Source organism: Lissotriton vulgaris, chromosome 6 (assembly GCF_964263255.1).
Source record: "Lissotriton vulgaris chromosome 6, aLisVul1.2, whole genome shotgun sequence".
In the NCBI taxonomy this organism is placed as follows: domain Eukaryota; kingdom Metazoa; phylum Chordata; class Amphibia; order Caudata; family Salamandridae; genus Lissotriton; species Lissotriton vulgaris.
The window spans coordinates 500,724,520-500,750,242 of record NC_141694.1 but is presented as its reverse complement, the minus strand read 5'-3'; the positions used below and the strand labels follow the sequence as shown (position 1 = coordinate 500,750,242).

The 25,723-nt window shown below is 40.0% G+C and overlaps 1 protein-coding gene across 1 annotated transcript in view; it reads left to right on the top strand.

The window, feature by feature from the left end:
- The window catches only part of LOC147707491 (CD109 antigen-like), an 871,995-nt gene that overhangs the window by 457,563 nt on the left and 388,709 nt on the right, over positions 1-25,723 (top strand). The window contains exon 19 of the mRNA XM_086926508.1: positions 16,242-16,359. Coding sequence (XP_086782634.1) covers positions 16,242-16,359 — 118 coding nt within the window. The remainder of the gene's footprint in view (positions 1-16,241; positions 16,360-25,723) is intronic.

The window sequence follows — 25,723 nt, the reverse complement described above, 5'->3', positions numbered from 1 at the left end:
CAACCAGAAAGGTGGTGAGGTGACCATCAACATCCACTTCCACAAATGGTCCCCTCTGGTCTACCTCCAAGACTGCCCCAAGGGTGCAGTCTTCCTCCCTCTCAGGCAACGTCATGCCAATGGGTCTAAGTAGCAATCATCACTCATCAAAAAGAGGCATCTGCTGGTAAGTCCGAGTCCCTGACGGGATCCTCGGTGGCTGGGGTACCTGTACTTGCAGAGCCAAAGTCCCCCTTTTGGCAGTTTTATTGGCTTGGACACAGTCATCACCTGAGTCACCTGTACCTGCTCTACCTCTTCCTCCTGCTGGACCTGATTTGCTGGATTCAAAGAACACTCGCGTCTCCAGTGTCCAATCTGATGTCACTGGTGGCTAGAAGTAGTCCTTTTTAACGTGGCTAGGTCTACTCTTGGCTTGGATTCCTCTACATTTCCCTTTGTCTTGTTCTGATCATTCTGTTTCCTTCCCAGCGTACCTCCTCCCGACTGCACCTGACCTCCTTTGTCAGCCACCTGCATCTGGACCAGCAACAACTTGTCCTTAAGCTTTTTGTTTTTCAAGTCTATTTCATCACTACAATACCTAGCATACCTCAAGATTTCATCCAACGGCTTGTTCTGCCAACAAATCAACAAATCAAATGCTGCTGGATCATAAGACATATAACCGGCTTCAATCCCAAAACAAACTTCGAAACAAACTGTCCCATATACTAAGGATCCGTTACATCCAACCCACTGTACTGCTTACAGACTTGCATAAGTCTTTCGTAATATTCATGCACTGTCTCCTTTGGTTCCTTAACCGTCCGATCTATCTTCACCCAGTCAACGTCCTGTGGGGGTACCTTAGATTTTAGCCATGTTATCACCTGTTCGTACCTTTTCATAACCAAAGGCGATGGCCCGTTTGTGACAACGTCTTGGTCTGGTTCAGCAGTTGCCATCCAATCGCAACCTTACATGCAACCCAAAAATCTCCCAGAAACACAATGTCAAACAACACCTTAGAGATCTTAACAAACCTCTCAACCTGCTTGTACCGCTCAACTGCGTTCTCTCTCAACTTTGGAAAATTGTTCGTGAATGCTGCTAAATCTCCCGACTCCAAGGCACATGCACATATCCTCCATTGGCCACTTCCCATAAAGGGTATGCCCCAATTCCTGCCATTCCCCCTCCTGTATTGAGTGTCTCTACCACACTCCTTCTGACACTCTTTTTCTTTGACCACCATTTTTCCCATTTGTCGAGTCTGCTCCAGGCTCGTATTCCTATAATCAGCTCTTTAATGTGGGTCTTTAAGCCAATTACCTTCTTCTCTTTTAGGTCTTGATCAGTGTGTTGCAACCTATGATATCCCTGCAACATTTTTGTCCTGGACAAGTCCACATCATATTTATTTGCCAATTCAGTCAGTTTCTCATGTATCGACCTCGCTTTGCGAGTCACCTCCTTTGCTACAAACAGCAACTCATCTGGCTCATAGAGTTCCACTCTCTCTAAGGGTAAATTTCCCTCAATTATCTCATCCACTTCTGCTTTTAGTCGCATTACGTCCAGCCTTTTCGCTTTCACTGCTGTTGACAGGGTACCTCTACTCGATTCCCTGCAAGCACTGTCCTGTTCTCAGCACCTATTCGCTTCGGGTGTCTCTCTAAAAGCCATGCTGTTCTCCACACTCCCCTGGTCCCAATCCTCTTTTGGCTCCTCGCTTTGAGCCCCTTCGACAGTCGCCCATTTTCTTCAATCTGGCTTCAATGCGCCAAGAGATTTTTGTCTTGGCCCCTCAGATCCATCAGTCCTCTGGACGAATCTGCAGTAGCCGGCAGCGGAGTACTCGATTCCACAGGTCTTGGCATTTGGCTCAACCCACCCACTACACTGTTCCTTACATTGCTGATGCTCCCTTCCATTCCCTTCTGCGATGGAGTTCCATTTCTCACTGGCTCTGGATTCGACACTGGCACTAAGGGACCAATGGTAACCGGTACCTTAATGGCATCCGGCAACCTCTGAGAACTAATGCCTCCTGCATTCTGCATCTCCCATGATGAGAGATTTCCTACTACTTCTGTACCAGGTGGAACTTGAGGTTCTCTAACTCCCTCTATCAGGGCTGACTTCTCCCCTTCTGACTCTGGATTGTATGCAGGTGGCCTCTCTGATAACATCCTTTCTATCAAGCTATCATCCGTGTCACTATCGTCTTCTTCAGAATTCTTTTTCTTGCCGTCCCCTGTCTTTAGCAACAGCGGATACAACCTGTCCCCCTCAATAGTCTGTACTCTTCATCTCTTCACCAATGCATCCCACCTTGCATCCTGAAATGCTCTGACTGACCGTTTTACTCTTTCCTACCTCCTGTCCCTGTTTCGCTCATGTGCCACCCTAATCCACACATGTAATGCCTCGAACTGTGTTGGTCTAGGCAAAGGACGCAAAGAAGCCATAATCAATTTCAACTGATATAACACTTCCAATCTAAAGGTTCAGAATCTGGGAAAAGTCAATTCTTCATTTCCATCAGTCATCTTAGCCCAATTTTCAAGCCACAATATAGTATGCAACCCTACATTCGTAGCCATTTAATGAGCTGGAGTATCCTCGGGTGGAACCTCTTCCCCCCCCCCCCCCGGGGTTCTAATTTCTTTTCTCTTTTGAGCATTTCTCGCAACACTTTAAAACATTTCATGATGAAAACCAACTTTTCGCAGCACTCCTCTACTTCCTGTTGACAATCCATCAATCCCAGCGCGGCTTTACACCAACCGCCCTATCACAGCTCAGCACCTTCTGATGTCACCCGCCTTCGCAGCAGTTCCCCTCCTTTACAACTCAGCTCTCACTCACGTATACGTCCCATTCACACACTGAAATGATCACTTACGACCAAGCAATCACTTCGCTGACTGTACGTCCACAGTCTGACTGTACGTCCACTGTCTGACTGTACGTCCACTGTCACGTACTTGTCACCGAACTGGCAACTGTCTGTCCACAAAACAACCAGACAATCACCTCAACTGATAGGTTACAACCACTCAGCAACACACGACCAGCGTCAGTTACTCGCCCACTCACACACTCGATCCCCCTATCTTGGTCCAGCGGGCGATCAATTGTATCTCCCGATTCCCTTAACAATGGTTGACAATTACTCTGGGTGTACCGTACACCCGACCCACTTAGGCTACTCCTTGAGCCTAAGATTTTCCCGGGCTGCGCGCACTCACAGCCTGATCCAGTTTCATACAACAGGCATTCCAACTCCGCAAGACATCACAACACAACACAAACACCGCAATCTAACAACAGAAAACCTTATTTATACTCGCTCTCCCATGAACTGCTGCTTTTGCTGCACCGTCACTCTCCATCGATCTCCATTAAACGCCGTCTTCCACAGACAATCCACTGGGCAATCATCACCTAATTTCTATGGGCTTTAGAAACTCTTATCCTAATCTAGATCTCCCCTCACTCTAGAGACAACCATCCCACTCTTCTACCAACTGAAGGAGCTGGGATTCTCATCTAGATTTTTTTCCTAATCAATTCTTCAGAATCCCTGGACAGGTCGACTGGACCTTTTTGTCTGCTAAGAAGTGAAGAGGGGAGGTTTCCAAATTCATAGCTAAAACAGCTTTGTAAATCAGCAATCAAATCCAATTTAAAGAACCACTGACTACGGACTAAAGTTTAGGAATTTATTAAAAAGCCAAAACACCTCAGCAAGAGGTTCAAGAAATAAACTGGCACTAATACAAACATAATCCTCCGAAGGAGTCTCAGAAGACTCAGAATAAAAAGCAAAGTCAGTTCAAGAATCATTAGGCATCCAATAACAGTCTCTACTTGAAGTCTGGACTGCATTTACAGAAGGAAAAAGGAAATTGTTAGTCTGTCCCTACACTAACTCTAAGGTGACATACCTACTTAACAATTCCCTTCAGGCAAGAGTAAAGGTGTCAGCAGTAAAGACTTCCAAAGAAGTACATTCACTTTTCTTAGGGAAGCAGCCTAAACTACTGAGCTTGTTCTAAGATGCTCCTTCCTACACCCCACTCTGCCCTAAGTTCCCTCAAATGCTATCTAGGATGCCTACATCCTGCTCTGGCAACCGCCTAACAAAATCTGCTCTCCACCCTCAGGTACTGTCCCTAATACAAAAATCCCAAAATCATAGGTACGCCCCAAGGCACACCCCTCTGGGCAGGTATCGGTTCTTGGATTTTTCCAGCATGGCATTCTTTCATCCAGCTAAATGTGTAAAAAGGGACCCCTGTGACTTGTAGAAGTTCCTAGCACAGGGCAACAATATTTCAAATATAACAAATTCCTAGGCAAATAAAACCCTGCAGGATGGCAGGTACAACAACACAAAAGATAATAACAGAAGCTACAGTGTACTAAACTAATAACGACAAAATATATAAGTAAATATTATTCATTTATTATTGTTTAAAAATATATATAAAAGAAACAAGTAAAAAACAATCTTGTTGTCAAACATTTAAATGATCACAATACATGCCAGATAATGTGGGGCATAAAATGATAAAAACAATACATAAGGATCAAATATACATTCGATGATAAAATACAATACAAAAAATTTAAACAACAAAGTGGGTAAGATGTTGATCTCTACGCGTATTTCGGCGTGACCTTACAACACTCTTTAAATTTATCCAGAACAGAAATTGGGATCCGATCTTCCTCCATTTGATGTTGCCACATACCATTGGCTTCACAATTTTGGGGATTACATTTGCTAATTATAAAGTTTGCTTGCCCACACGGCTTAGCTACCAATCTCAGTCACCTTTTCCTCCTCTAAGATGTGCACTCAAATATATATATTTCTTTTTATCCTCCCCTCTTTCTGCATAGTTTCTTGTTGCCTTTGAGATACGTCTCCCTTGCGCAACTCAGCGCTGTCAATGTTAATCAATTTTAGATAAGACAAAATAGCTTTTTAAGGTACCATCTACCATGTCCACTATTAGTAAGTGCACAATTAGGGTTCTTTTATAATATTCTGTCACAATCTCTTTATGCACAACTCTGGTTGGTTTGGTGGTTTGGTCTTTCTTTTATACTATTTACAGCTATTTTCACCAGGGTGTGGTCAAAATTTTGTTCGTTTCGTCACACTGTATCCTTTTTCTTAGCACCAGCCAGCCTTCAGTAATCTGCATCATGCACCTTAATTTGCCATGTAACAGTCTCAGTGTACTACAGTATGTGATATGTTATGTTTTGCCATTTTTTATTATGTTTTCTTATTAGAATCTTCAAGTGGTTCTCCAGAAGAAGGTGTGTCATACGCCAAAACGCGCGTAGAGATCAACATTTTACCCACTTTGTTGTTTCAATTTTTTGTATTGTATTTTATCATCGAATGTATATTTGATCCTTATATATTGTTTTTATCATTTTATGCCCCACATTATCTGGCATGTATTGTGATCATTTAAATGTTTGACAACAAGATTGTTTTTTTACTTGTTTCTTTTCTATATATTTTTGAACAATAATAAATGAATAATATTTTCTTATATATTTTGTTGTTATTAGTTTAGTACACTGTAGCTTCTGTTATTATCCTTTGTGTTGTTGTACCTGCCATCCTGCAGTGTTTTAGTTGCCTAGGAATTTGTTATATTTGAAATATTCTTCCATCCAGCGTCCGTTGAGGTGTCCTTGGATCCCAGGCACCTTCTCTGCCAAATGTTGCAGATGGACATTCCTCTGGCAGTTACTCGTCCGCACTCCTACCGGCCTAACTTCTAAACAATGTATCATTGTACCTAATGAGGTCTGTGGCCCTGCACCTGCAACTGAAATACGTGAGAAGCAATCTTGTGCACATTCAAAGTTACAATTCAATATTCTCTGAGAACAGCACCCTTCTCATCAAGAAATCATTTCACAAGGATAACCAAAGCTAACTAATAAAATCACATTCAGGCTTCTACTGGCTTCCCTAATTCCCAGGCCTTTCCACGTTTAAATGCATTTCTAAATGATTCTACATTATAAGCAATGCTCTGTCTCATTGCAAAAGTAACATTCATTTCGGTTCTAAAAATAAGCTCCTTTCCATGTTAAAGCATGGCGTTTTGTCTCCTACACGTGCAACTCTTAATATGGCACGTTTACCAATCCTACAATACACATGTTTAATAGCATTTCTACGTTATACAAAGCATCACACTCCTATAACGCTCTACATTAATCTGCAACGTTATGAATATACCTTTACACATTGCACTAATTCCCAATCTACTGTTATATTTCTAAAACCCATATTATTATTTCCTCTGAATATGCGGGTGCTGACTACCCACGATTATAATGCACCCCTACAATTCTTAAAGTAACATGTCGCTCTCTCAATATTATTCCTCCTCAGGATATGTGTACAGATTGTTTAGTCTCAAAATTGTCTGTAATTAAAACAATTGTGTGGTCCTGGAATACATATTATTTTTTCATCTCAATGTTTTTGTTATACTGTTCTTCATTTAACGATTGATGACTTTCCAAATTTATAAATGAAAAAAAGCACTGGCTGACCCTGCAGAAAACTTTTTATGAGCTTTATTTACTGGCAATTAATCATTTTTACCCAACATGTTTTTTATATCTTATGTTGGCAAAGTCCTTTCAATTAAAAAAAATATGTATATTATACTTATTTAAAGGGGCTTTCAGTCTGCTTTCAGTATACATTGGTCTGTTGCTGTGTCATGCACGTTTTCTTTCCACCCGCTACAGCATACTGCACGGAGCAGGGGGTCAGCCCATTTCAGTCACTGGATAACTTCACTTTGAGCGACTGCATTTTGCTCTTTCACAAGGAGCACTTCCACACACAAGCTAGTTCCCTTCTGTGGCAGTGTTTTTGTTTTTAATGTATTACCTTGATGTTCCCTTTGTGTTTGGAGTCTTATGTGACAGCAGGACACTACTTCGCAATTCATCAGCTCCTCTCTCCTGCAAATGCTTTTTAAAATTCTTTTTGAAGTGTCCTTTATGTGACTGTTGGTATTTCTACAATACAATTTGGTGAATGCACAGCCTTGATTTCAAATAGCTTGTTTTGAAAAAGATCGGGTGCTTCAATGGGTGGCGACCAACGTCCCTGGGTGCCTTTAGTGAATACTGAAATATGTCCCTAATGAGCCATTATGGACATCCCCTTAGAGCACTCCTCCTCTCCTCCCTTAGAATCAGAGGATTCCACACACGTTTTTATCCATTTGTAGGAAAAAATGTTTATTATCTTTATATTTGCATTTACTTGTGTTCTTTGTATTTGTTGTTTAAATATTTCACAACAGTTTTAGCGTATATTCACATCAGTGACAGAGGTTTTTTCGATATCCAATGCATTTCGGGCGTACCGAATCGCCCTTCATCAGGGAATACATACTCTAAACAAAAAAACATATGATAGCAGAATTAAAATACAAACGTACAGTTTCTAAATAAGTTCCAACCAATAACGTTTTGTTCAAAATACTATAGCTGACACATAGGCAAACCGCTAGGTGTACGTTCTTAATGTGCTAGTATATAGGTTCACTCACGTGTCACTGTGTTCTATGTTAGCTTCAGAATCTGTGAAAACAGAAATCAGTGCAAGCGCCAGAGTAAGTGATCTAATCTCATACTCAAAACTCCTCTAAAAACTCAAAAGGTCTATAGAATGGCGGTTTCTGGAAACTGACCTATTTTATGTGAGTTCGGCGTCTCAGTCGGCGTTCTCTGCCCTTCCGTAACGGATGGTAGTCAAGGTTACTAACAACTATTGTTCCTATACGCTCTCATTCCGCTCACGTGATCGTGAGACAGGAAGAAAGACGACGCTCGATCCCGCCGGGTTGGTATATCAAAAATATTCTAGATGTGTTAGAGTGGTGATCAATCTACATAAAGTAGCCAAAAGATATTTATAATAACCAAACAAATTTCCGTACATACTTATGGTATAAGAGGATCGAACCCTGGTCTGTGTCTGTAACCAAGGACCAAAACGTTAACACTGGTGCTACACAACCACTAGATAAATCATGAGCAAGTTAAACAGTATCACATGCATTTGGCTGAACATCAACAAATTATACTTAAACGAAAAACATTAACATAATTAGGTTTGTAATATCGCAGGTTATTCAATCCAGTGTAAGGGGGACCAGAGAGTCCCTTACTGCAGTAGGTTACCAGTTAAAGATAGCATGATAGTTCGCTCCGTTCGTTAAGTCCATTGGGACTGTGGGTAGACAATTTGTGGATCCAAAAGTTTTCACGTTGCAGCACATGCTTAGTGTTGTCTCTTCCTTCTGCTTTCTCTACTACTTCCAGAATGATATATTGTAGTTGAGAGATGTTGTGTTTTGCCTCTATAAAGTGCGTGGCTACTGTTGATTTAAGATTCTTCAGTCTAATGTTGGATTTGTGCTTGGTCAACCTTACCTTAATGCTTCTCTCCGTTTTCCCAATGTACATTTTGCCACATGGGCATTTCAGTGCGTAAATTACATTCTTGGAGTTACATGTGGCATTGACTTTGATTTTTATTTTGTTCCCTTTCATTGGATGATTAATAGAATTTCCTTTGATTATGTTGTTACAACATCCGCAGTTCAAACATGGTTTGGTTCCTTTGAATATCTTGGTTGCTGGTTTCCGCTGTTTAAGGATTTCTTCTGCGGATGTTGTAACAACATAATCAAAGGAAATTCTATTAATCATCCAATGAAAGGGAACAAAATAAAAATCAAAGTCAATGCCACATGTAACTTCAAGAATGTAATTTACGCACTGAAATGCCCAGTGGCAAAATGTACATTGGGAAAACGGAGAGAAGCATTAAGGTAAGGTTGACCGAGCACAAATCCAACATTAGACTGAAGAATCTTAAATCAACAGTAGCCACGCACTTTATAGAGGCAAAACACAACATCTCTCAACTACAATATATCATTCTGGAAGTAGTAGAGAAAGCAGAAGGAAGAGACAACACTAAGCATATGCTGCAACGTGAAAACTTTTGGATCCACAAATTGTCTACCCACAGTCCCAATGGACTTAACGAACGGAGCGAACTATCATGCTATCTTTAACTGGTAACCTACTGCAGTAAGGGACTCTCTGGTCCCCCTTACACTGGATTGAATAACCTGCGATATTACATACCTAATTATGTTAATGTTTTTCGTTTAAGTATAATTTGTTGATTTTCAGCCAAATGCATGTGATACTGTTTAACTTGCTCATGATTTATCTAGTGGTTGTGTAGCACCAGTGTTAACGTTTTGGTCCTTGGTTACAGACACAGACCAGGGTTCGATCCTCTTATACCATAAGTATGTACGGAAATTTGTTTGGTTATTATAAATATCTTTTGGGTCCTTTATGTAGATTGATCACCACTCTAACACATCTAGAATATTTTTGATATACCAACCCGGCGGGATCGAGCGTCGTCTTTCTTCCTGTCTCACGATCACGTGAGCGGAATGAGAGCGTATAGGAACAATAGTTGTTAGTAACCTTGACTACCATCCGTTACGAAAGGGCAGAGAACGCAGACTGAGACGCCGAACTCACATAAAATCGGTCAGTTTCCAGAAACCGCCATTCTATAGACCTTTTGAGTTTTTAGAGGAGTTTTGAGTATGAGATTAGATCACTTACTCTGGCGCTTGCACTGATTTCTGTTTTCACAGATTCTGAAGCTAACATAGAACACAGTGACACGTGAGTGAACCTATATACTAGCACATTAAGAACGTACACCTAGCGGTTTGCCTATGTGTCAGCTATAGTATTTTGAACAAAACGTTATTGGTTGGAACTTATTTAGAAACTGTACGTTTGTATTTTAATTCTGCTATCATATGTTTTTTTGTTTAGAGTATGTATTCCCTGATGAAGGGCGATTCGGTACGCCCGAAATGCATTGGATATCGAAAAAACCTCTGTCACTGATGTGAATATACGCTAAAACTGTTGTGAAATATTTAAACAACAAATACAAAGAACACAAGTAAATGCAAATATAAAGATAATAAACATTTTTTCCTACAAATGGATAAAAACGTGTGTGGAATCCTCTGATTCTAAGGGAGGAGAGGAGGAGTGCTCTAAGGGGATGTCCATAATGGCTCATTAGGGACACATTTCAGTATTCACTAAAGGCACCCAGGGACGTTGGTCGCCACCCATTGAAGCACCCGATCTTTTTCAAAACAAACTATTTGAAATCAAGGCTGTGCATTCACCAAATTGTATTGTATATTTATCCAAATCAGTCCCTCTGAGTGAGTAGCACGCACGGAACGAAAACATGAGTAACTATGATGAAATAACGAAGAGTACGGAAGCAAGGGCAGATACTTTTGCTTTTAAAGAAACAGAAGCCGACCGTATATATGCCTTGATAAGGGAAGAAATATCGCAGGAAACCTCTACCCGGGGTAAGGAACAAAACATCAAACAATTAATCTATCTAACCAAAAGACAAATCAACCAAAAGCTCCATGCGAGTACATTGATTAAATATCATCGCGCGCAACGTATACCAAGAGGCCTCAGAATTTCCCTAAAACCTTCGCTCTGCAAAAACTCTAAACAATTTCAGGATAAATGGTTTGCAATCCTTAATAAATGCTCACTGGACCTCATTCTGCTAATAATAGAGGAACTTTCTGGAATACTAGAGGAACTTGCAAAGGAAATAACTGAAGTGTCTGAGGAGTTATCGAAACTACTAACTGAAGTGGAATTGTCAAAAACACTGGACGACATCAAGGAACAGATTTGAAAAACATACTAAAGATATTAACGATAGAAAAATCAGAAAGTTCAAAAGGGACACCCTTGACTATAAACTGGGAGAGGTATATACATGGGCAGACATCTATGCCCAAAAGAGGAGAAACAGACCATACTCACCCAATATGGATACATCTTCCACTGGTAGTGATAGTTCACAGAGAACTCAAAGACAACAACCGAAACAACGCGAACAAGTTCCACCTGAATCTAGAGCACAAACAGAAAGGAGAATGCAAGAGGATATACTAGTGGAACAACCAACGACAAGCATGCCAAATACTGTGAGTCCTTTTTTAGAACAAGTTCAAGCGCAAAAAGGCGACCCCGGAGAGGAAAGAAGGGAAAAGGAGAAAGAGAATTAACATCCGCAGACGAGGAGCACCACGATTCCAAAAAAAGACAAAGACAAGAAAAAAACACAGAATTAAACCAATTAGTCATCAATATAAGTGACTATCAACCGAGTGATTATGAACTGAGATTGTTACAAAGAGGAACGTCATTCGTTCCCACAACCAATACCAATCCATTGGAACTAGAGGTGAGTTTTTTCAAACTCATGCGAAAACTCAGACTGAGACATTTTTTTGACCATGTGCTCCCACAATCCGATAAAGAACCTGAGGATCAATTATGTGGATTACGAGCAACCAGCACCTTCCAAGCTCCCATAAGTCACAAGACATTGGATTTGTTCGAAAAAATGGTGAAACAAGAACTGGCCCAACTCAAATGGGATAAAAAGACCAAAAGAAATATGACACAGAAAGATTTGGGTACCCTAAGGAAATTAGCAAAGAACTCGCACATCAGGTTCACTAAAGCTGATAAAGGCGGTGCACTCGTCATTATGAATAATGATATGTATGAAAAGAAAGTTCAAGAACACATTTCAGATACCAACACTTATCTACTACTCGATGGGAATCCCACAAATGAATTCATCAAGATATTGACCAACATTGTTAATAAAGCATATGAGATGGGAACCATCAATATCAAAACAAAGAACTTTTTGATCAAGGAAAATCCAAAAAGTCCGGTATTTTATATGATACCAAAAATTCATAAAAACCTAATGGATCCACCGCTACGACCTATAGTGTCAACCAGAGGAAGTTTACATGAGCCCATAGGTCAACTGATTGACAAATATCTCCAACCCACAGTCAAAAAAATGAGAACCTATGTCAAAGACACGACTGACTTTCTACTTAAATTGGAGGGTATACAAATAGACTCAAACGAAACTATCATAATGTGCACGGCAGACGTGAAATCACTGTATACTGCGATACCACATCAATTGGGAATGGAGGCCATTGAAAAAGCTCTTTTGAACACAGATATGAGTTTGGACTTTCAGGTGTTTCTTATGGAACTTATGACTTTCACTTTGTACCAAAGTTACTTTAAATATGGAGACAATTGGTATCAACAACTAACAGGAACCGCCATGGGAAATTCGGCGGCCCCGGTGTACGCTAATATCTTTATGGAAAACTTTGAGGAATCCAACATGTTGTCGAAACCTATCTGGAAAGAAAACCTCAAATTTATGGTTCGTTACATTGACGACATTTTCATCATGTGGAAATCTTCCAAAACTCTGCTAGAAACTGCGCTAGAGGAATTCAACAGAGAGGACAGTCGAATTCAAATAACGTGGGATATATCAGAATCCACGGTAACTTTTCTTGATGTCAGAATCACCCATACTGAAAAAGGTTTTGAAACCAATGTACATCGCAAAGACACTGACAAGAACAATTTGCTACATTATACTAGTTTTCATCAGCCAAGTTTGAAATTACATCTACCCTACTCCCAAATGACAAGGGTCAAAAGGATAACTTCAGATAATGTAAATGCAAAACAAACCTTGGATGAGATGGGCTCAAGGTTTATAGACAGAGGATACCCTAAAGACGTGATTAATAAAGCAAGAGAAAGAGTGGATAACATGGATAGAAGGAATCTCCTGAAGACAACCCAAAAACGTGAAGAAACACGCATAGTTGCGGTATCCAAATACTCTACGCAAAGTCACAACTTCAAGAGAATCATCATTAAACATTGGAGCATGTTAAAATCTGAACCAGATTTTCTAAATACATTTGCACAGAACCCAATATTTGCTCACACTAGGGCACAGAACCTAGGAGAAATCCTTAAACAGCGGAAACCAGCAACCAAGATATTCAAAGGAACCAAACCATGTTTGAACTGCGGATGTTGTAACAACATAATCAAAGGAAATTCTATTAATCATCCAATGAAAGGGAACAAAATAAAAATCAAAGTCAATGCCACATGTAACTCCAAGAATGTAATTTACGCACTGAAATGCCCATGTGGCAAAATGTACATTGGGAAAACGGAGAGAAGCATTAAGGTAAGGTTGACCGAGCACAAATCCAACATTAGACTGAAGAATCTTAAATCAACAGTAGCCACGCACTTTATAGAGGCAAAACACAACATCTCTCAACTACAATATATCATTCTGGAAGTAGTAGAGAAAGCAGAAGGAAGAGACAACACTAAGCATATGCTGCAACGTGAAAACTTTTGGATCCACAAATTGTCTACCCACAGTCCCAATGGACTTAACGAACGGAGCGAACTATCATGCTATCTTTAACTGGTAACCTACTGCAGTAAGGAACTCTCTGGTCCCCCTTACACTGGATTGAATAACCTGCGATATTACATACCTAATTATGTTAATGTTTTTCGTTTAAGTATAATTTGTTGATGTTCAGCCAAATGCATGTGATACTGTTTAACTTGCTCATGATTTATCTAGTGGTTGTGTAGCACCAGTGTTAACGTTTTGGTCCTTGGTTACAGACACAGACCAGGGTTCGATCCTCTTATACCATAAGTATGTACGGAAATTTGTTTGGTTATTATAAATATCTTTTGGCTACTTTATGTAGATTGATCACCACTCTAACACATCTAGAATATTTTTGATATACCAACCCGGCGGGATCGAGTGTCGTCTTTCTTCCTTTCTCACGATCACGTGAGCGGAATGAGAGCGTATAGGAACAATAGTTGTTAGTAACCTTGACTACCATCCGTTACGGAAGGGCAGAGAACGCCGACTGAGACGCCGAACTCACATAAAATAGGTCAGTTTCCAGAAACCGCCATTCTATAGACCTTTTGAGTTTTTAGAGGAGTTTTGAGTAGGAGATTAGATCACTTACTCTGGCGCTTGCACTGATTTCTGTTTTCACAGATTCTGAAGCTAACATAGAACACAGTGACACGTGAGTGAACCTATATACTAGCACATTAAGAACGTACACCTAGCGGTTTGCCTATGTGTCAGCTATAGTATTTTGAACAAAACGTTATTGGTTGGAACTTATTTAGAAACTGTACGTTTGTATTTTAATTCTGCTATCATATGTTTTTTTGTTTAGAGTATGTATTCCCTGATGAAGGGCGATTCGGTACGCCCGAAATGCATTGGATATCGAAAAAACCTCCGTCACTGATGTGAATATACGCTAAAACTGTTGTGAAATATTTAAACAACAAATACAAAGAACACAAGTAAATGCAAATATAAAGATAATAAACATTTTTTCCTACAAATGGATAAAAACGTGTGTGGAATCCTCTGATTCTAAGGGAGGAGAGGAGGAGTGCTCTAAGGGGATGTCCATAATGGCTCATTAGGGACACATTTCAGTATTCACTACTGGTATTTCACCACATAAAAGTTTATGTTCACTTGAAACTGCTTTGCATTAACTTATCGAAAACTTCAACATTATATATGTGAAGACAATTCTTCAGAATATGTTTATCCTGGAATCAATTTCACCTGTAGTTCTTTAGTATATTATGCCCAGTAAGAAAACGAGCCTTTATCATGTTTAATTGCATCGCTTGTACCACTTTTGTTTATTTCGGTCTTGCCTTTCTTTGTTTCTTTTTCTTTTTTCTTTGTTTCCTTCTTTCTTGCTTTCTTTTTTTCATTTTTCTTTCCTTCGTTCTATCCTTATTCATTCCCATTTTCCTTTACCTTTCATTCCTTATTTCCTAAATTCTTTTCTTCTTTCTTGATTTCCTTCTCTTTAATTTCTTCTTACCTTCTTTCTTTTGACTTTCCCTCCTTTCTTCTTTCTTACTTGTATTCCTCCTTTCTCACTTTAACTTCTTAGTTCCTTATCCCCTTCCATCTCTCCTCCCTTTTTTCTTCCTTATCTTCTCTCTTGTTCTATTTTCTATTCTTTTTATTTTTTTACTTTGCCTCTTTCTCAATTTCTTTTTTTTCCCTTTCTATGTTTTCTCCTTCTTTCCTTCTTTCTTTCTATCCTTTATTCTATATTTTTTTCTTCCTTCTTTTGGTCTATCTATCCTTCTTTCTTGCCTTTTTTATTTCCTTCTTTCTTGTCTTTCTTTCCTTCTTTCTTGTCTTTCTTACTTTATTTCTTGCATTCCTTTTTTTTCCTTCTTACCTTCTTTCTCCCTTTCCTTCTTTCTTTCCTTCTTTCTTTCTTTCTTATCTTCTTCCTTCCTTCCTTCCTTCCTTTCTTTTTCTTTCTTTCCTTCTTTATTTCTCAAAAGCATGAGGCTGGCAGCCAATGACACAAAAATGCAATTGTTTAGGTCTGTGTTAGCCAAGACCTTTTGATTTTACTAAAGATAGGTCCATAGTTACATATAGGGGTTTTCAGCCACACTTCATCCATTTTTTTTCTGTGGATGTGTCATTCACATTTTTCTCCTACCCACTTGAGCATGCATCAAAGGGCAACATGTCACCCAACTTAAGCCATTGGCTGACTTCACTATGAGTTACAGTATGCTGCCCTTTCACATTCACACACCAAGTAGTACTCGTCAGGAATTGCTTTGGTAATGTATGTTTTTTTGAGACCCAAAAACATGTTTGTCTTAAGTCATTATTTTTTTAGGTTGACAAACTCCCAGCAGCTTCCTAAACAACGTTTGACAAAACAAGGCATGACAAAAAGTACAAGAATGGCTGACGATCCCAGACCTATTGGATATGCCATTGTTTGTTGGTTATTGTTCTTCCATGGCTATCTTGGAAATTGTAGTACATGCTGCTGCAGGGTATAGTGAGAAGATAGCAAAACATAAGATTCAGCTATGTGTTTTTTAACATATTCAGGACGTTTTGCCACATTGGTTAAGAAATGATGCATTGTTAATCAGTGTGCAACAAGACACTTGAACAATTCAGATTGAAGGAACTTCTTTTCCAAAAATGTAAGTGATGATCAAGTGTCTACATGAGTACACAATAAATGTAGCAATATGATGGGTACTGTCTTAATACATTTTGATATTACTATGATGTAAAATGTTCATTCTGTGTGATTTGTCCCTTTTTGTAGCGGTGAAACAGATGCATCTATGGTAGTGACTGTTCCTGATACGATCACAACTTGGGTAGCAAGCGCTTTTGTAATATCAGAAAATTTAGGACTCGGAATAGCAGAAGCTCCTGCAAAGGTAACTGTTTATCGACATACTGTTATGTGTATTGTTTAAAGTTCATCTTAAGTTCCTGAAGCACCCAGTAACATTATGCTCTTTATAAAGAATTATTCTTTGAAAGGATCTAGATGTACATTATATCATAACTATTACATACGTTTGTGCCTCATTGTTTTTTTTGTATTTGACATGCTGATTTTTATATTGCATTTTGTTTGGTGAAAATTATCTATTTAAATCTATTTTGAGATCTTTTAAACAAAATGTCTCTGTTGTATAACAAAGCTGTAATCTCCTAGCTACACACTGATAAAATGTGATTGATAAAATGTACAAAGGAGGGAATATGTGGCAATCATCAGTTGGTAGGGGGTGCACCTGCATCCAGTGCAGATTCCATTTCCATATCACCAGTACCTGCTCCTTTGTACTGTGGAGAAACCAGAAGCACAGAGGGTTAAAACGCATCAATACAACTGGTAAAAGGGAAAGTGGGACACCAGCCAATGTCCTATGTAAGGCCTATTTAACTAAGGAGTAATACTTCTTCACTTCTGCATAAGGACTTTCCCTGCCCTTTCTTTCTTTTTCTTTTTTCGATTAAGTCAAGTCAAAAAATGTAAAAACTGTTGAAAGTAATGGTGTACTTTCTTTGCATATAGAAAAGACTCAACTGGTACACAAACCACTGAAGTGGTATTTACATGGACAGTTTGCTAAAATTCCCTATATTGTCTGAATTTTAAGCTAATCCAAATGTTTCTTTTGTCATGAATTATCACTAATTATACTGCATATATATGTTTTTCCATTGCATTGTTTCAGTGTTATACATTTGTAGTGGTCAACTTGTCACTAATGATGTTTTCTTGTAATTGTGTTGACTCTTGTGTATGCTGACAATAATTTAAGCTAGAACTATTTCTGTGAAAGGCTCAAATGAATTTAGTGATTCAATCCAACTTGGATCAAAATAATGATTTTCTTTTACCTATAATCAGATTATTTTTTTCATTTATTTCTGGCTAATTTGGTGATTACTTTTCAGGACACTCTAAAGTGAGGAAATCAACTAAAGAGCATATAAACCTCAAATCACAGACTGCTTGCCCGAAACTCCTCTCCCTCGATTAAATTAGATGTGCCGCAAATGTGTGTTTAAAACTGATAAAGGCATCCCTGTTGGAGAAGAAGTGTAAGACATTTCTCTTCTGACAAGGCAAGGGATTAAGGCACCCGACATAAACTGTCGGAGCTGTGGAAATTAAGAAACAAATTAAGCTTTTCAGAAAACGCCACCCTCCTAACCCTCCTGAGAGGGAGCAAAATCATTGTTCCCTTAGGCCTTCAGAACTGCTCCATATTGCTAGTCAACCAAGGACATCAGGGGATAGCAAAGAAAAAAATCCTGCATGCTAGAGAAAGTGTGGTTTCTCCAAATGGACAGGCTTGCCAAATCAGCAATCTTATCATGCATTCCAATGCAAGCAGCAGTTGCACAACACTCTCCAGCAACCATCATGACAAATGTGCCCAGAGGGAACAATGCAAGAGTGCAGATCTCTGCAGCCTGCCAGGTGTACAGCGGTTGCTTGTTCTCATGGACAACTGCTTAAAATACCCTGTAGTTTAAACAGTGGAGTCTACTATGTTTGACAAAATAAAACCTAAACAAGGAAAAAAAATTGTAATAGACTTACTTCAACCCTATTCAAGACTGATAATGAACCACCTTTCTGTGGCCAAGATTACAGCAAATAACTGCAGGCGTTTGGTATCCGTCATCATAAAATAACACCTCATTGGACACAGCCAAATGGAGAGGTTGAATGCCTCATGTGCACCCTGAATGAGAAAATGGGCATTGTAGTGGAGAGGGGTGAAAACATTGAATGGAAACTCAGAATTTCTTGCCAGTATACAAGAACACTCCCAATGCACCAACAAACACTTCTGCCAGATCCTGGTCAAGAAAGCCCCCAGAGCGACTATCCTAAATGCATCAGGATGTCTTTATCCCAACTGACCTTAAGCACAGCTTACAGAGGCAAAAGTGGAAGTAGAATTCCATGGGGGCTGGTATTCATAATGTAGATCATGTGTTAATTAAGGACAGACCCCCAGGCAGCAAGTTTAGACTGCAATATAAAGGGTCAGAGTGGGTGGTGACTAGAATAAAGATAACGATTACTGTACAGCGAGGTACTGAGACTGTCACACAGAATGTATTCCTAGTTAAAAGAATTACACAAATGGTGAGGGTGAGAGATTTGAAAGAATCGGAGGAGGAGGGAGAGAAATGCATACAGTGAAAAGGTGATGACCGTGCAGATGCCGAGAAGATAACAAAAGCTACTGACGCCCAAGAGGTCAGAATACTAAGGTCTCTGATGTCCCAGGTGAATAAAATGGAAGGCATATCTTTTACCCAAAGCCAGAGGACTATGCATGATGCCTACAGGAATCCAAGGCCTTCCCATCGCATGAGATACTTTGATCCTTCTAAAGGCCTGCATGTGTTTATCTTTTTATTTGTCTTTCTATCTTTGTTTTGAAAGTGGAAAGGGATGTAATGTGCACCCAGAGCATGTTGATGTTATCACATAAAAAAAATGTAATTTTTTTTTTTCTCTAAAGTTTTTTATAGCGCGAACCAGATCCTGAGGGATATCAGAGTGCTTTACAAAAGGATGAAAGGTAGAGTACTACTCCAGTAAAGAATACAAAACAGTTGTAGTCACGAAAATCACATACAAGTGATACACAACAAGAAGAGAGGGAGAATACAGCTCCAGTAAAAATATCATATAAGAATACCAAACCGTTGCAGTCACAATAATCACAGGAAGGTGGTACACAGCAAGTAATGAAATAAGCAGGTCAATAACAGGCTGTTACAGGGGGCAAGCCTTACATCTGAGAGGGCCAACTAGCCCAACAGGTATCTCCAGTATGCGCCAGGAAGTTGCGTTGCAGACAGGTGTTCAGAGGCCACGCCCCTTTTTAAAGCTCTCTGCAACACAGCTCTGTGGCGCTTACTGAAGGTACCTAGTGGGCTAGTTTGAGCCTAGGGACCCTTAGGATTCAAGGGGACTTAATCTCTCAACTTAGAATGGCCACTCGGCGTATTTACACAGTGGCGAAGGGAGCTGACGGGGCCTGAGGTGACATGTGCAAACACGCCCTGTGGCGCGTTTTAAGTTGGGGAAATAATTTCCCTTCAATCCTGAGGGTCCCTGGGGGCCAACTAGCCCACCAGATACTTCCAGTAGGCGCCACTGCGCTGCGTTGCAGAGAGGTGGTGCAGGCTGAGCCCCTTTTTACACCTCTCTGCAATGGTGCTTACTGGAGGTACTTAATGGGCTAATTTGCCCCTAGGGACCCTCAGGATTCAAGGGGACTTATTCTCCCAACTTAAAGTGGCCACAAGGCGTGTTTACACAGTGGGGAAGGGAGGGGACAGGACCTGAGGTGACGTGTGCAAACACGCCCTATGGGGCATTTTAAGTTGGGGAAATAACTCCCCTTCAATCCTGAGGGACCCTGGGGGCCAACTAGCCCACCAGGTGCTTCCAGTAAGCACCACTGCGCTGCGTTGCAGAGAGGTAGTCTAGGCCATGCCCCTTTTTACATCGCTATGCAACGCAGCTGTGTGGCGCTTACTGGAGGTACGTAGTGGGCTACTTGGACCCTAGGAACCCTCAGGATTCAAGGGGACTTAATCTCACAACTTAAAACGGCCACAGGACGCGTTTACACAGTGGTGAAGGGGGGGACGGGGACTGAGGTGACCTACGCAAACACGCCGAGTGGCTCCTTTTAAGTTGGGGAAATAATTCCACTTCAATCTTGAGGGACCCTGGGTCAAACTAGTCCCACCAGGTGCTTCCAGTAAGCGCCACTGCGCTGCGTTGCAGAGAGGTGGTCTAGGCCATACCCTTTTTCACACCTCTCTGCAACGCAGCTCTTTGGCTCTTACTGGAGGTACCTAGTGGGCTAGTTGCACCCCCGGGACCCTCAGGATTCAAGGGGACTTCATCCCCCAACTTAAAACACCGACAGGGCACACATTTCACCTAAGGCTCTCCCCCTTCATCCATCAGTGTGCAAACGCACCCCGTAGCGCATTTTAAGAGGTAGTTTCAATCCCCCTGCCCTATTATGTACTATGGGCTTACAGAGGAAGTCATGCTAATCACGGGGGTACACCAACACATAGTGTTCACTTGTGTATGTAGGTGTTTTCACTGTATTCTAAGTGTCTTTTAGCATACCACTGGCTCTAGGCCTGGTTACGCAGAGTCAGTTAACACCAGTGCACGTTTGATAAAGTTGTGGGCACAGGATGGTTTTGTTACAAGGCCTCTTTCTGCTCCTCTGTTGGTTCTTTGTGCACATGTCTTGATTCTTCCTGCACTTTTCTTCGTCTTTGAGGACTTCTGTTGCTTCTTTCTGCTTTTCTTTTTTTTCTTAATGTGCGTTTTTTCTTCTTTCTTCACATGTCCTACCTCTGTAAGCATAGTTAGAAACTAGGTTTGAGTTATGTTAAAGTTAGAAGTTAGCATTTAAACAACCTGTGAAATTCGCTGAAAAAAACATAGATTTCAGGCAGGTTATAGTTGGGAATTAGCATTTAAAAAGCCTTAGAAATTCACTGAAAAAAACATAGGTTTCAGGGGCGTTCTAGTAAGCTCAACATTTCACTTGTGCAAAACCATTGAAATTCCCCCGTTATAGTTAGTTCAGCTAACTATAACTTGCGCGCCCGCTATGCACTGCTGATGACGTCACATAGTACAAAAGTGGGCTGGGCTTGCGTATGGCAGGCCAGCGTAGGGGTGGGAATAATTGTTCCGGGGTACTGGGCGTTGTTCAGTTCCTGCCTGGCCAGGAAGTGTACTTATGTGTGTATCCCTGTTGCAGTTTCGACGTTGCAGAATGCGCAATTTAAATTAATGTAGCATGTACCTGGAGGGTGGTAACTATCGCTAATGAGATGCTGTTCACGTCGTTGTCAAGCTTGTGGATATGCGTAGACACGCATGTAATTGGTGTGCGGTATTATTGAAAGTGTTGCTATCGCGAAGCGCCCACATGTGAATGTGCTCGAATGGAGGGAGGATCAGCAGTGAGGCTACGTCATACATAGTGATAAAGTTCATTACAGTCAAGCAATGCATGTCAAACGTGAATCTGAAAGTGTCACATATGACACACTACTAGTGGTAAAGCCTGACAACAGAGCATACAGCAACACAAATGTACACATTACTCTTTACTGTTTGTCACATGTGATCTAGGATGTGCACTCTGCCTGTGTCTGATGATACTCCTTCGAGCCTCCAATACCCAGGCCGAAAGGCAGTACAATTATGTGTACACACACACACCAGGGGAATTATGTAACACATTTATTTTTTGATGTAATGTTTCAGATGCATGGCCATCACACATGGAAGGCTAATGTACAGACCATGAATATTGATCAAGATAATCGTTGCATGCTGTGTGTAGTATGAGATATTTGTACACAGCAAAAAACTTTTAAATAAAAGCTCTCCAAGCAGAAGGGGTGTGTCTCATCAAAAGCTGTACAGAGAATTACTAAAATGGGTGGGGTCCTCCAACTGTTAAAATGGAAAATGTTTTGAACCAATCAAATGCTTTTTTTTAAGGTCACATGGCAATCGTGCGTCGAGGGCGCAAGGAGGACGTACTTGACATGATTTTGTGAAAATATATTTATCATAATATCAGTTCATAACAGTTAGAAATATATAAATGTTTTTGATTATCACTTGCTGTCATATTCAGTTTAAAGTTATTTAGATATAGTTTTGAGACAAAAAAAATGAGGGAATGGCGTACCCGGCGTGACACCATACGTCTATGGCGTAACACAGGGCCTGGCAGGGTGTACTCGTCGCATATGCAATGCGCAGCGGGCGTGACCTCATACCTACATGACGTAACACGTGGCTTGGTACTGCGAACCTGTCGGATACCAAAGTAGCAGCTGGCGCAACCTCATACGTAGATGACGTTACGAGGGACGCGGTGCCACAAGCCTGTCGGTTACAAAATGCACATCATTTATGAGTTTAGCAAAATGGCAGATAGGATTTGCTGGTGATGGAGCCAGTAGGTATATATAGTTAGGATTTTTTTCCTATGGGATTTCTGAAAATTCTATGTTGAATAACTTTGGCGTTTGTGGACAGAATTGGCTGAAATTTTCAGGAAAATGGCACATGTCATTTCTGAGCAGCCCCTGAAAATTTGGGGGGGTTTCGTCAAGGGGGGGCCGAGAAAAAAGGGGGTCCCAAAACGCGTTTTTCCCATTCATTTTTCCATAGGGCGGTTGGAATCACTTTTAGCTCAAACGGCTGAATGGATTAACACGATACTTGGCAAAATTGTAGATATGGTTTGCCCGATGTGCCTTTGCTATGTCTCAATATATGTGCTCCAGTGGATTTTGAGAAATTAACGTTTTAAAAAACAGATATATCTGTGACAGCGTCCCGGTTAGCGCCCCGGTTCGCGTACCTGACGCGTAACGGAAATTCGCTAGGAGAAGCGGATTGGCTACCCGGTGACTGTGAACATTCTAAACAGTCCGGAGCGGCCGCCATCTTGTGTCTCGGTAGGATCAAGACACAAGATGTGGCAAAAACAAAGGGGGAAATGAGCATAAGGGGGCAGAGTACATCCTCCCTGACCCCCTAGGTTTGATGAGGGGGCTTTAAAAGGGCCCCGCAGGGGAAAAAAAATATAATTTTTATTATCGTTTTTATTATCGTTTTTTTTGCGGGGGAGCGCTCGGTACGCGCACCTGGAAGCGGTCCGGGAAGCGTAATATAGGGAAAATAGGATGAAAGAATGTTCAAATAATGTATGTATATTGATTGTTCTTTTTGTTGTATTTTTTAATTCAAGTACCAACATGTAGGTACCAATGCAGAGTCTAAAAATAAAAATACACTGTTTCCTTTGTAGATATCTTGCATGTTGTTTCAGAAGTTATTGTGGTATATGGAATTCATAGCGTAGTCTGTCAGGAAAGCAGAAACACCATGGAGGCAGGAGATGATAAAGAGATGTTAAATACACATTGGAGATAATATAGTGGGAGAAAGGAAGTAACTATAATCAAAGTTACTATGTAACACAAAAAAGTTGCACAGTATTTTTAAAGTCTGATTTACATTATAATCAATTTGGTACTAGTTAAAAAAATACATATAAAAATGAATAATGTCTCAAACAATTTTTGAATTATTAAATATAAATTTATTTCTCTGATTCGTTTTCAAAATTTAAAAGAACTTCTAATAATTGATTGTCAGAAATGTTCTCATTTTCAATCAGGTAATCTACTGATTGTACACATTGCAGAAGTTCAAAGTCCTGTGATTCATCAAAGAGTCATTGGGTTCAATTTCTGTATCTTTGTTGCTTTCCAGAACAATTTTGATGGTATTTTTTTGCTCTCCTTCCATTTTTGTGCTGTAAATTGAATTTTAAAAAAATATATCAGTACAGATAGGGCACTGTTGGGTTTAAGTACAGACACGTAGTTTGGTTTTTTAAACAGTGATTTTATCTTTGGGCAGTGTATGGTATCAGACTGGAAGTAGAAATATAAAAAAATGTTTGTGATAAAGCCTAAGTAAATTCTTAATTATACAAGACAAGCCTAACTCCATCCATAACTAAAACAGAGAAGTCTATCTTATTCTATAACTTTTACAGAGGGATAGTATATAACTATCAGAAAATGTTTTCCTAATTAACTTAAAGTGCAGAACATACTTCAGTTTTTAAAATAACATCTTATCTTTCAAAAAGAAGTTTAAGTTCTCAGTTGAAATGCACTTGATATGTACTTCAGGAAGTAGTAGTCAAAATGGCTGTGTTTCTCTCTCTTTCTTTATATATATTCAGGTACATAACCAATCAAATGTCATGAAATAATAGAAGATATTGAAAGTAGCATTTTAATTGGTTGTCAATTCTAACACTTCATAAGTGTTTTTGTTAGGTAATTTACCTCAGGATATTTAGTCAGGCTTACAGCATAATTTTCTCAATGGAATTCCATCAAATGTGGGTAAATGGTAGGGACTGCTATGTAGTAGGGCCTATTCTATATTCGATGAAAGTGTCTGTAGTGGTTTTTCTGTAAATTACTTTCCCACCTTTTTTTATCGAGCGCTTACCGGTGCGCTCCCTGGTACGCGAATCGGCAGCGTTACGGGAGTCCTCCATTTTGTGTATCAGTAGAATTGAGACACAAGATGGAGGACAAACAATGTTCGGAATGGGTAGAAGGGGGCACGGTACACACTTTGTGACCCTCTAGGTTTTCTGAGGGGGGCTTAGGACGCTGATATATGCAAAAATAAAAAATTTGAAAATTTCGCGGGGGGAGCGCCCGGTACGCGCACCGCGTAAGCGAACCGGGGAGCGTACTTTGGTGAAAAAAAAAAGTTAGAAAAAGATAAACGTTTTGAATGATCAGAGGTAGGGTAACTCTGAAAAGAGCTATTGGGTTCTGTGGCTAATTTAGGTACCTACAAGTAGGTTCCAATGCACAGTTTTAAATAAAGCACGAATATTCTATTCCCTTCATCGGAGAAGTGCTCACCATCTCTTCTGTAGATGTCTTGAATGTTGTAACGCAAGTTATTGTTGTATATTAAACCCATTCCATAGTCTCTCATGTAAGCAGAAACAGATTTATTCACATGTTTCCGTGCTTTCTAAAATTGTGGAAATAATTGGTTGGACCACTTCCATTTCTGTCTTTGGCATATATTGGAATATACCAAGGAAGTTTTGGGAAAAAGTGTCATCAATTGATGAAAGGTGTTCTTTAAAAGCATTTCCAGACCAACCCCAGTCATAGTGCCCAAATAATTTCCACCACAGTGCACTATTAAGAGGTCAGGGTTTGGCAGATGCATAATTTTTTTTTTAATAAAAACATATAAAATATATTTTTCATTTAAAAGAATAATACATTTTACAGCTTTTGATATTTGCTATTCAAAAACCATTGAAATTCACTGAAAAAAACATAGGTTATAGACCATATATAGTTAGGAATTAGCATTTAAAAAACCTTGAAAATTCAATTAAAAAACCATAGGTTATAGACCATATATAGTTAGGGATTAGCATTTGCAAAACCTTATTTTACTCACACAAAACCATTGAAATTCGCATATATAGTTAGTTGCACTAACTATATATCGCGCACCCGCAATCCACTGCTGATGATGTCACATATTACATCATTCATGACATGGTCAGTGACATCACTGATGACATCACTGATGACATCATCCAGTGACTGTATGTTTCTGTAAAGTTA